Source organism: Cnephaeus nilssonii (assembly GCF_951640355.1).
Source record: "Cnephaeus nilssonii genome assembly, chromosome: 4".
Lineage (NCBI taxonomy): Eukaryota > Metazoa > Chordata > Mammalia > Chiroptera > Vespertilionidae > Cnephaeus > Cnephaeus nilssonii.
The window spans coordinates 83,892,436-83,905,650 of NC_137075.1; the positions used below are offsets into that span (position 1 = coordinate 83,892,436).

The window sequence follows — 13,215 nt, forward strand, 5'->3', positions numbered from 1 at the left end:
GGCTGGTCGAGATCCAGCCAGGTTCTGAGCAGTAAAGCCAATGATGGTGATATCTACACTTTAGTAACCCCCTACTATGTGCTGGGCCCTGTCAGCTGCTTTACTAATGTTCAACCATTAGTAAACAAAACGAAATGAAGGGACTTTTTTTTTTATTGTGGTAAAATATATGTAACATAAAATATACTTTTTTAAAGAATGAGGAATAATCAACTCATATTACATTAGTTTCAGCTGTACAATAGAATGATTAGATATTTGTATATACTGTGAAATGATTACTGCAACAAGTCTAGTTAACATCTGTCACCACACATAGCAACAGAATTTCTTTTTTATTTGTGATGAGAACTTTTAAGATCTATTCTCTTAGAAACTTTCAATATGCAATACAGTATTGTTAATTATAGTCTCCAATCTGTACATTACATCCCTAGGACTTAGTTATTTTGTGACTGGAAGTTTGTATCTTTACCCTCTTCACCCATTTCACCCATTCCCCCCACCTCCTGCCTCTGGCACCCACCAATCTGTTCTCTGCATCTAAAAATCCACATATCTGTTCTCTGCATCTAAAAATCCACAGTTTTTGTCTTTCTCTCTATGACTTATTTCCCTTAGCATAATGCCCTCACGGTCCACTCATGTTGTCACAAATGGCAAGATTTCATTTTTTATGGCCAACTAATATTCCATTGTATATAAATTTACCATTTTAGCGATTTTTAGGTGTACAGTTAAGTGGCATTAAGCATATTCCCATTATTGTACAGTCGTCACCATCATTTATTTCTAAAAGTTTTTCATCTTCTTAAACTGAAGCTCCATACCCATCCTATCTAATAAAGAGGGAATATGCTAATTGACTGTCATGCCCTCAAAGATGGTGGCGCCCACAGCCACAAGATGGCAGCGCCCAGACCCCTCAGCCCAGCCGGGGTGGCAGGTGTGTGGCATGGCCGGGCCTGCCCCCAGGTGGGTCTGGCCATGCCGCACGCTTGCCTCCAGAGTCCCCCAGTCCCCTCAGCCCCCCAGGGCCGGCCTGAGGCACAGGCAAGCCTCGGATGTCAGCTTCCCAGCTGCCCAGGGCTGGCCTGAGGTGCAGGCAAGCCTCACATGGCGGCTGCTCAGCCAACATCTGAGGTGCAGGCAAGCCTTGGATGGCAGCTGACAGCCTATGACTGAGGTGCAGGCAAGCTTAGGATGGTGGCTGCCCAGCCGCCCAGGGCGGCCCGAGGCTCAGGTAACCAGGGCCGGCCAAGGCTTGCACTGCTGGCAGTGCAGCAGCAGAGGTGTGATGGGGGCATTGCCTTCCCCTGATCGCTGGGTTGCCTCCCACCCCTGAGGGCTCCTGGACTGTGAGAGGGGGCAGGCCGGGCTGAGGGACCCCCCTCCTTCAGTGTATGAATTTTCATGCACCGGGCCTCTAGTTAAACAATAACTCCCCATTACTCTCTCCCTCCAACCCTTGGCAACCACCATTCTATTTTCTGTGTCTATGAATTTGACTGTAGAGGGCCACCTGGGAAGACACATGGGCATTTTCCTTAATTGTCGTCAGCTGAACTCAGGGCGTAGGCCGAGTCACGCCCTTGGAACATGCTTCCCCAATGAGGCTGGACATGTTAATCATTTCTGACTTCATAGCAGCCCAAGTGTAGGCAGGGGCGGGACTAGATATGTAAATCTAGGCCTTTAAAATAAACGCGCTGCGTGGCTCAGGGTCATCGTCGTCGTCATGCAGCCTCTCCATCAGAGAGGAAAGATGGCGTCCCACCCAGCCCCAGCTTCATGAATCTATTTCTGTGTCTTGGTCTCTTTCTTTCTTTAATTTCTTAATCCCCAGCTCCTCCACTCAGCAACTGGACCAGTACCTTTTCCGTGATGGAGATGGACACGGAAAAGAGAGAAATACCACTACATTTGACCACTCTAGGTGCCTCATATAAGTGGAATTATACCATATTTGTCCTTTTGGTATCTGCTTTATTTCACTTAGCATAACGCCTTCAAGGTTAATCCATATTGTAGCACGTAGCATGTAGCATTCTCTCTCTTTTTTTTTTTTTTTTGCCAAATAATAGTTTATTGTATGGATAGACCACATTGGTTTATTCATTTATCGGTTGGTGGACTTTTGGGTTGCTTCCATCTGATGGCTATGGTGATTAAGGCTGCTCTGAATGTGGGTGTACAAATATTTGTTCAAGTCCCCATTTTCTGTTCTTTTGGTCTATTCTCAGAAGTGGCATTGTTGGATCATATAATATTTCTGTTTAACTTTTTTAGAAGTACTGTTAGCAGCTGTATCATTTTACATTCCCACCAACAAAGATTCCAATTTCTCCATATTCTTGCCAACACTTGTTATTTTCTCTGTTTTTTTTTTCTTTTCTTTTTAAAATAATGGCTATTCTAATGGGTATGAACAAGGGAGGCACTTTTAATTACTGTTTCACAAATGAGAGAACTGAGGCTCAGAGAGGTGGGATGATTTGTCCATGTCAAACAGCAAGTCACAGAGATAGAACTCAAATCAAGGTCTAATTCTCCAAATCAGGATATAACCATTATGTTATATTTCCTGCCTCTTGCATTTGCATGTATCCAAATCAAGTATTTCTGTCTGTGCACAGATGACTAATTGTGCAAGAAATCTAGTAAAGGCACAAATGTAGGAATGAAATACACTGAGTGGCCAGATTATTATGATTTCTGAATGCATAATAATCTGGCCACTCAGTGTATGTCCTATATAATAAAAGGCTAATATGCAAATTGTCCCCTAGACCAGGAGTTCGACCAGCAGGCAGGCTGGCCAACTGCCCATGTCCCTTCCCCTGGCCAGGCTGGCCGGAACCCACCCATGCACGAATTCATGCACCGGGCCTGTGATATATATATATACTGAGTGGCCAGATTATTATGCGTTCAGAGATCATAATAATCTGGCCACTCAGTGTATATTCAAGGAGTTTTTATGTGTTCTTCCTAAAAATACACCTCTCACACAGGAAAACAGCAATAACAAATAATTTCTCCTTAATCTTCATTTTATCCTAGTTAATTTTAAAGTAATTTATTTAATTTGGCCACTCTGTAGTCCTTTACCTCAATGTCATCTGGCCATTTAAGTGGCTTAACTAACAAGTATGATGAGCATGGATTTTGTCCTTATGGGGGAAGGTAGAGAAGCCAGAAAATAGAAGACAGGGATTCCAACCTCAAGATGTTTGTGGTCTAACTGGCCAGAGACATGTGGCCACCTGAGAGGCCTTCTCCAGGAGCACTGGTACCGAACCGCCGGAGGCAGTGGGCTGCTGGGAGGCCCGAGGCTGACTGCAGTGAGTCCTGGCCGAGGGCAAGCTGCCTCCTCGGCTGGGCGCAAAGCCTGGTGTGAGTCCACGCAGTGCACCCTAGAGAAGGAGGCTGCGGTTGGGGTTGCCCTGCCTCTCAGCCTCGGGACTCTTCCCGAGTGCTGCTTTGTCCAGAGGCTATAGACCTTGGTTACACCATTGACTTTGAACATAGGTTCCATGGAGACTGCCAGGCTCCTGCCTCTAGTGCCAGCCCAGCCTTTAGACTGTCTTGTCCATCTGGCTGTCCAGTTCTTCCAATGTAGGCCAGTGGTGAAGAACATGGACTTTGGGGTCAGACAAGTTCATGCTGAAAACCACGCTGCCACTGAGGCCAGTGTAGCCATAGGAAAGTGTCTTAGCCCAGTGGTCGGCAAACTGCGGCTCACGAGCCACATGCGGCTCTTTGGCCCCTTGAGTGTGGCTCTTCCACAAAATACCACGACCTGGGCGAGTCTATTTTGAAGAAGTGGCGTTAAAAGAAGTTTAAGTTTAAAAAATTTGGCTCTCAAAAGAAATTTCAGTCATTGTACTGTTGATATTTGGTTCTGTTGACTAATGAGTTTGCCGACCACTGTAGCCTCTCTGGTTTCAGTTTCTGTATCTGAAATATGGAAATATCAGGGATAATAAGATTGTCATGAGGATGAAATGAGATGTTTGTAAAGTTCTTGGTTTATTGTAAATGTTCAATAAACAGTAGCTATTATAATGCATCTAATGTAAAGCTTGTGGGAACCCCACTAGATTTATATTTATTTCTCTTTGTTGGACGGTTTTGCCACTTTGGCTACATCATCATGGTCTGCTTCATGGAGGATGGAGCCAGTTGATTTGTTGAAGAGGAGAGAAGATGGTCTAGGTAAGGGTGGAGGCTGAATTCTGCAGTGTGTGTACCTCATGCAGAGCGGGTGCTCACTAACTCTTTGGTGAATAATCTCTCAGTTGGGATGGGGATTCCTGATGAGGGGTCTTGAGATAGAGGGAAGTTTATGCGTTTGTTGTGTGGAGAAGGCAGAGCAGACTGGATTTGATCTTTCCTTTTTATATTTTAAATAACACTTTCATCATCACAAAAATACAGATAACTAGAGGTCCTTGAAAAGGAGAATGGAGCAATGGGATAGGGCCGTGGTTGGCAAACTGCGGCTCGCGAGCCACATACGGCTCTTTGGCCCCTTGTGCGTGGCTCTTCCACAAAATACCACGGCCTGGGCGAGTTTATTTTGAAGAAGTGGCGTTAGAAGAAGTTTAAGTTTAAAAAATTTGGCTCTCAAAAGAAATTTCAATCGTTGTACTGTTGATATTTGGCTCTGTTGACTAATGAGTTTGCCGACCCTATCCGATAGGGTATGATGACTTGTCTTCAGGAAATGCATTGGAAGCTGGGAAAACCACATGGAAGAGTGGAGCACCACGAATGTGACTGCAAGGTTGAGGGAAGGTAGTAGGCTTTGGAAGTGGGGTGGGAGGGGTTTTGAGGCTGGAGGACCAGGTGTCTGGAGGTGTGATGGGTGGTGGCCTGGACGTGGAAACAAGGTGAGACTTTGGGGGTGGCAAGGAGATCACGCACTCTGCTTATGATGAGGCACATGGGCTGAGGCATTAGTTTGAGAATCACCCAGACACAAGTTGGCACTGAGGCCGTGATAGCAACAAACCCCAATGAAGGGATGGAATGCAGGGGGAGGTGAACTGAAGGCCTGGAGTTGGTTAAAGAAAAGGTGGGAGGGAGGGGAAATGAGGTGTAGGGGAATGTAGTAGGTTTAACAATTCCCTCCTTGCAAAGTTGTCCACATCTTAATTCCTGAGTCCTCAGAATATGCTACTTTATATGGGAAAATGTGATTAAGTTCAATATTTTGAGATAGATTATTTTTAGATTGTCTGGCTGGGCTCAATGTAATCATAAGCAGCTTTATAAGAGGGAGGGAGGAGGGTCAGAGTCAGAGATTGGAGGAAGCTGCTGGCTTTCAAGATGGAGGATGGGGCTGCAAGCCAATGAACGCAGGCAGCCTCCAGGAAAAATGCAAGAAAACAGATTTCCCCAGAGCCCACTGAAGTCAGGCAGCTCTGCAGACATCTTGATTTTGGCCCATGAACACCCCTTTTGGACTTCTGACCTCCATACTTGCATGATAGTAAATTTGGGTTGTTACATGCCATTGTTTGTGGTAATTTGTTACAGCAGCAGTAGGAAACTGACGCCGGGAGGGAGCTAACATCCTAAACATTGACTGGGCATGTGCGGGAGAGTTTTGCTAGGTTGCTAGGTGTGCTAGTGGAGTTCTGGGTATGGATAGCAAGCTTGAGGCTGAGCCACACAAGCCCTCACCTGCTGGAAATAGATGCAAAACTCCAGGGCAGGGCTCTGGCCCTTCCCTACTCTGCACCAGCCATGCCTTGGTGCTTGTGACTTTCACTGGGAGAGGATTCCTACCTGCCTCATAGGCCTCCATGGCTGACAGTGACCAAGCTGCCAGGGTGGCCAGCACCACCCTTGTGAGGGGTGTACACTCTAGGTGCCCTCATCAGTCATGTTCCCAGAATGCTGCCCTGGGACGCCAGAGGTCAGGTGCTGCTGTCCGTGACCTGCAGCGATGTGGACACGAACAAAACAGTGATGGAGTCTCTTCGGTGGCAACCAGAGGAGAGGATGCACTAGCTGAGCTGGTGAAGGAATCCTCTAAGGTGGGAGGCAGAGCTTGGGGTGCGGGGGTGGGGGGGGGCGTGGACGCTGAATCTTCTGATCTTGTTGCTGTTGTAGGTATTGAAATGCCTCACGAAAGGTGCCTTCTCCGCACCCCAGCTGCACACAATCCCTCTCCCCGAGACCTGAGCCCAAGGGTCCCCGCTGTCCACATGTCCCAGTTCACTCACACAGCCATTCCCTGGTCGCAATGAGCTCCAGGAAAGCTGTGAGCCACATTCCTTTAAAGGAGCAAAGCTGCTTCCAGCACGAAACGGGGCTTGCTATACTCTTTCCCAGGACCCTGACGCCTACGGAGCCTTCATTTACTTGATTAAAGGGGACTCTAGTGCCTCTTCTAAAACAAGGCTTTGAGATGAGTTTCTGCCCCTGCCTACACCCCAAGGTCGCTGGCAAATTATCTTGCTAAAGAAGATGGAAAAACACCTAGCATTCTGCTACAACCCATGATTTCCGTTATTACTCCAGGCAACTTTGTGAAGACTTTATTATCCCTATTTGGTAGAGGCATCAATTGAAGGCAGAGAGGCCTGGGCTGGAATCCAAGTCCCCCATCTCCACGCCCAGGGTTATTCCACTGCCCAGGCTGTTTCTTAAATGAGACCAGACTGTCCATCTGCCACCCACCAGGAGCCCATTCCAGCTTTTTGTCAATTGGAGAAAGCACTTCTGATGGTTTTTGAATTGGTTCTAATGACCTCTACAAGCATTATTTCTCCTAAACTGCTCTCCACCACCACTAACTAGTCTCCTCACTGCTTCGCCTGCTTGCATCAGCCCACTTTTCTCTGTTCTGTGTTGATGGTAATCCTGGCGAGGCCTCCAGGTAGAACAAGAATAGCCCTACCAATGCCTCTGGAAGCTGCAGCTGCTTTATTATGTGGTTTCACCTTGTGTCTTGGTGTAGGCTCTATTTTTAAATGGCAGATTCTAAAATAGGGAATTTTGTAGTGTATTTGGAGGTGATTCAAGGAAACAGCAAGGCAGTGGGGAAGTGCATCAGGGAAAGAAGACAAGGCCACTGTCCAAGTAGGAAAAGTCCAAACCTGTAGAGAATTTTTATGAGTTGATTGGAGCCACACTGATAACAATTGCTGGAAAGGAAAATCTCAATGGAGTGAACAAGTGTTCTAGAGATTGGCAGCTTTGCAGCTTAGTTTATACACTAGAGGCCCGATGCATGAAGATTCATGCAAGAATGGGCCTTCCTTCCCCTGGCTGCCGGCACCGCCTTCGCTCTGGCCTGGAGCCACCTTACCACCTTCCCACGCTGCCCAGAGGCCCAGAGTAGCTGGGGCAGTGCAGACTGCCTGCATTGCCACCATGGCGATGACGCAAGCATCCGCCTCCAGCCCCTTGGCACCTGTGTATGCAAATGAACCCACCATCTTTGTTGGGTTAATTTACATACTCACTCCTGATTGGCTGGTGGGCGCCGCGAAGGTATGGTCAATTTGCATCTTTCTCTTTTATTAGTGTAGATTAGAATCAGAAGAAGAGACATTAGGAGGGTTACGTGAAATACACTGGGGATAGCTTTCAGGGGCGGGAGAAAGCATGGGGTGGGGATCTCTGGCATTGGATAAAAAGTAAAATGGAGAGACACGTTTCTTTTACATTGGTGGGTCCAGGATAGTTAATAATTAAGATGTGCAGCACATAGAGATGGTATGTGGGGAGCAAGATCACAATGAGTGGTTCTGTGGTTTCATGCTCTAGTATCTCGATTCTGCCCTGAGGGGTCTGAAAAAGGAGATTACTACTCTGATATTTCAAAGGTATGTTATCTTAGATTCAAAAGACAGTAGACAGGCTCACTTAAGGTAAAGATCCACCTTTGTCAAAGAAGCTACAGGCCTAGAATGTGACTATCTGCCATGACACACTTTTAGTTAGGGATTTTTATGTTCAAACCATCCCATGTGGTTTCTTTGAGTTTGTAAGTCCTGCCATGCAGGCCTCCCCTGAACTTGTCAGATTTTGTGTGTGGCCCCCCTTTTCGTCCATATAGCTAATGATTTATTGATGAGATGGCTACTGCTGTGGGAAATGAGGGCCTAATCCTGTTGAGGACTCATCAAAAGACTGTAGAACACACCTCAGCATTGTCTTGTTGGGGGTGAGGTGAAGAAGTTGGAGAATTTACCCCTAATTTTGATTCCTCATTGTGTGAGGGTTGCTCATGGGGGTATGACCTTCCAGGCACTTTGAATCCTCCATATAGGATGAGCAGGCAGGCACCAGTAGCCAAAGGAAGCACGCGGGCAAAAAGATGAGGTGTTGGGAGTTTAGGAAGCTGCAAGGATGCTTGTGGGCTGAGGGGATGTGGGTGAGGCTGGAATAGTGTTGTCATGTTAGTGGTGCCACTTCTCCCAAATCCAGTGGATTGGTTGTGTTATTCCATCCAGGGTCCACTGAGCCCAATTTTAGTTAATTTTTTTAAAGCACTTGAAACGTGTCAGGATGGCCAAGTGGTCTAAGGGGCCAGACTAAAGCACTTGGAATTTTTGTAAAGCGTTACTACTTCTTGACTTTTAAGATATCTTCCAAAGCACAAAACCAATATTTACTTGTTTTTCTAAAGATAGAATAAAACTCATTCTATCTTGTAGTTATGATATGAGTGCATTGGAACTCTCTTATAAATGTAAGATATATTATGAGATCTTAATAATCTTATTTTTTCTTGTGTCTTGAAACAGTTATTTTTGTCTTCCTAGGAATGATTTTATCATTACTCATCAATTATTTCCAACTGTGGTGAAAAAGACTAAAGTAGTAAGAATACTGAAGATGGAATTACCAAGAAGGATGAGGCAATAGTATAGTAAATCATCAGTATTTTATCATCCTCCAGTTTTCTTAATTCACTGCCTAAAGTATTATATCATTTTTCAAGAAGATATAAAAGAAAACTGGAAACATCATCTTTGTGGTCTGCTTTTAGTTTCATTTGATACAACTGAAAAGGCCGAATTTTTCCTTTTCTCCCTATACTGGCAAAGAGATGTAGAGGATGAGTTTTCATAATTACAGTATTACATAAGTCAGAAGATTAATGTAGCACTCTAGAATATAAGCAAATGATGGTGGTGAAATTGTGTAAAAGAAATCTTAGCATATGAATCTTTAGATAATGATATCCTAGATGATTTTCAGTAAATTAAGAATATGTTAAGGAAAAAGAGGAAATATGGTATTTTCATGGTTACTCAACCAGATGGACTTAATTATACAATATTTTATGACAAGAGCCTAAGCCTTCCTGTTTTCCTAAGAAGACATATGACAATATTCTTTAATCTTTTAGACTTTTTAAAATTTAATAAAGTTTTATTTCTCAAAATGTATAGCTGTTGTTCCTGCATCTTCATCAGCAGCTGGGGCATCCCTACTTTTGGTGTTTCTGGTGTAAATTACTGGAGCTCTGTGCTTTGAAACTAGTTTAATAAGTCCTTTCCCAAAGAGCTCTTGTAGGGGCTCCCCTGGCCAAGGAACTGGGGTCTTCAGTCTCTCAGAGACAACAGCTGGGATTAGAATAAGCCTATAGTGATAGCTTCCTTACAGAGTTTGTCCTATGTGGCTTTATCAAACAAAACTAGGTTATGGAGCTTGTCCCAGCTCAGCCAATTGTAAACTTAGAACTAAACATGCTGCTACATTACTACACTAAACTCATGTTTTTCTAGTTTGTCCTTGGTCGTTCTGCCTCAAAGTCTGGGTTTGGGTAGTGGATTTCAATGAAAAGAATATAGACGAGGCCTCCAGTGGCAGCACCAACCATAGGGCCCATGACAGGAATCCACCACCATGTCTCTTTTTTGGCCTTGGCCCCAAATTTGTTCACTGGGTCTTTGTCTTTCTTGGCTGACTTTCCAGCATCCTTATCCTCCTTCTCCTTCTCCTTCTCCTTCTCCTTCTCCTTCTCCTTCTCCTTCTCCTTCTCCTTCTCCTTCTCCTTCTCCTTCTCCTTCTCCTTCTCCTTCTCCTTCTCCTTCTCCTTCTCCTTCTCCTTCTCCTTCTCCTTCTCCTTCTCCTTCTCCTCCTCCTCCTCCTCCTCCTCCTCCTCCTCCTCCTCCTCTTTCTCCTTCTTCTTCCCTTCTTCTTAATAATATTCAGAATGTAACCCTTATGGGTTTGAAAATAAGGCTTTGGTGATGTTATTTCATACAGATAATGCAGTTGAGACTATCCAAATAAGTCCAAGGTCAAAGTTTCAAGTTATCAGTGCTCACTCAGAAAAAAAAAAAGAAAAAAAAATTCACATGAAAGAATGAAATAAACAGGGCGGAGAGAAGGCTGTTGCATGAGACAGTCCATGCTACTTTGAAGGCAGGGGGAACTGGTAGAGAAGAGGTCAATGTTTTCAAAACTTTATTCAGATGCTTTTCTAGTCAAGTGTCCCAAATGGCTAGCAGAGAAAATTGGGCAGATCTACCCCAGTCTATGAATACATAGACACCTGGATGCCATCTTTCCTGAAGAGAACATCAGCTCAGCCAATTGTAAACTTAGAACTAAACATGCCGCTACATTACTACACTAAACTCATGTTTTTCTAGTTTGTCCTTGGTCGTTCTGCCTCAAAGTCTGGGTTTGTGTGGTGGATTTCAATGAAAAGAATATAGATGAGGCCTCCAGTGGCAGCACCAACCATAGGGCCCACGACAGGAATCCACCAGAAGTTATTTCCAGCTCGGAAGACATCAAACCCCCATCCTGCCAAAGCAGTGAAAAGCCTGGGACCCAGGTCTCGAGCTGGATTCATGGCACAGCCACAGTTCAGTTCCAAAGAGGAAGTGAGGACCAAAATCAGGAGGGCGATGACAACAGGCTCTAGGCCTTTGGGGACGCTCAAGTTTCTGGAGTCAAAGATGGCAAAGACAACAATGAGGAGGAACATGGTGGACACTACTTGGTCTGCAAACGCATTTGCCAGAGACAGATACGGAGCTGGGTATGTCGCAAAAATCTGTGCTGTTGCATTTTCTCCCACGATGTACAGTTTTCCATCAGAAAAGGACATAAATGCATCATGGTAAACACCAAAGAGGATTGCAGACCCTACGAAGGCTCCCACGAGCTGGGCTCCCACATAAAAAGGAAATTTGGTCCATTTCATCCGCCCAAAGAGACACATTGCAAAAGACACAGCAGGGTTGATGTGGCCACCAGACACACCCCCAGCCACATAAACGGCCATAGCGACTGCTATTGAAAAGCCAACATTCACAGCGAGGGCTCCTCCAGAAACTCCTCGGCTGAGGACAGATTGGGCAACAGAGCCACATCCGAGAACGATCATTATACACGTGCCCAAGAACTCGGAGAGTATTTCTTTAGCCAAACTGCTCTTCAACATCAGTCTCTGCCTGACGTGTTTCCTCCTCTGTTCCCTGTCCGATGGCATTGTGGCTTCTCCAAGGACTACTCTTTCCACAAGTACCCGCTTTGTCTGCTCCCTACTTCACTCACACATGTCAGCATCTTTCGTCTTGTCGTCCCTGGACTGCAGGGTGAAACTTGAAGAACAGCTGCTCCCACTGCTGCCTTGATAAAATGTCGGACAAAAACAAAAGTGATCGTTTAGATTTTTGTGCACCAACATTTACCTGAAGTGGTTTGTGATAGTCAAATGTCGAAGGCAGGTGTGTATACAAAGAGGAAATAGATGATGTGGAAATAGAAACATGAAATGGACTGAAGATATGAAATTATTTTTATCAATCTGAAAATGAAAATGTTTTGTAATTATGGAGCAAAGGTGATGGCCATACAAAACTAGGAAAATATAGAATAAAATTTTGAGTTTATTATATTTAAATTCTTTTTAAAAAATATTTTTATTGATTCTTAGAGAGAGAGGAAGGGAGAGGGATAGAGAGCAACATCGATGAGAGAGAAACATCACTGACTGACTGCCTCCTACACGCCTCATACTGGAGATCCAGCCTGCAACCCGGGCATGTGCCCTGACTGGGAATTGAACTGGTGATCTCTTGGTTCATGGGTTGATGCTCAACCACTGAGCCACACTGGCTGGGCTATATTTAAATTCTTATTAACATTTCTAACAAAAGTTGTTTTTCACTGTGTGTGCTGGTTGGCCTCCAAGGTGGCTCCCACTGATCCCTGCCTTCTGGTATTCACACCCATATGTATTCCCCTTCAACATTGTTCCAGGGTTGGTCTGTGTGATCAACAGAATATGGCAGAAGTGATGGTATGTCACTCTTGAGATTAAGGTATAAAAGACTGGCTTCCATCTTGGGCTCTCTCATTGATCACTTGCTCTGGGTGGAAGCCAGCTATCCTATTTCGAGGACCCGTGTGGAGAAGAATGAAAGCGTCCAGCCAATAGCCAGTGAGGAATCGAGGCCTGCTAACAACTACATGGCTGAGATTGGAAGTGGGTCTTCTAGCCATAGATAATGGTAACCCTTTGCTGATAGGCTGACTGCAACTAGAACTGGGTACATAAACTATGGGGTCACCCTAGCTGGTTTGGCTCAGTGGATAGAGTGTCTGCCTGCAGACTGAAGGGTCCTGGGTTTGATTCCAATCAAGGGTACCTGCCCAGGTTGCAGGCTCAATCCCCAGTTGGGGGCATGCAGGAGGCAGCTGATCAATGATTCTCTCTCATCATTGATGTTTCTATCTTTCTCTGCCTTTCCCTTCCTCTTTGAAATCAATAAAAATGTATTTAAAAAATTATGGGGTCCAGAGGAAAACAAAAATGGGGGGGGGGTCCTTGTTAAAAAATTATTAAAAATTTCAAGACATCAACAGCAGAGGAGTAAGCCAAAAGTGAGACTTTTTGTGACTACAATAGGTTGCACACCTATGAAGCTGGCCCTGACTGCAGCCTCATGAGAGACCCTGAGCCAGAACCACGCAGCTAAGCCATTCCTAGATTCCTGATCCATAGAAACGGTGAGATAATGTTTGTTGTTTTAAGTTTTTGGAGTAATTTGATATGTAGCAATAGATAATGAATATAGTATCCCTTTATTCCTACTTCTGTAAATTATTTGTAAAATGACTTAAAACTATAAAAACATAGCCCTGGGTGGTGTGGCTCAGCTGGTTGGACATCATCCCGTGCACTGGGAGGTTGCAGGCTCGATTCCTGGTCAAAGGCACATGCCG

At 44.9% G+C, this 13,215-nt stretch overlaps 1 protein-coding gene across 1 annotated transcript; it reads right to left on the reverse strand.

Moving 5' to 3' along the window:
• Window positions 1-10,624: 10,624 nt before the first annotated feature.
• Window positions 10,625-11,428, reverse strand: LOC307098460 (aquaporin-9-like; the record flags this gene model as incomplete). Its single annotated transcript, XM_079769295.1, has 1 exon — window positions 10,625-11,428. The coding sequence occupies one exon, from the start codon at window positions 11,426-11,428 to the stop codon at window positions 10,625-10,627; it is 804 nt and encodes a 267-aa protein (XP_079625421.1).
• Between the last annotated feature and the right edge of the window lie 1,787 nt (window positions 11,429-13,215).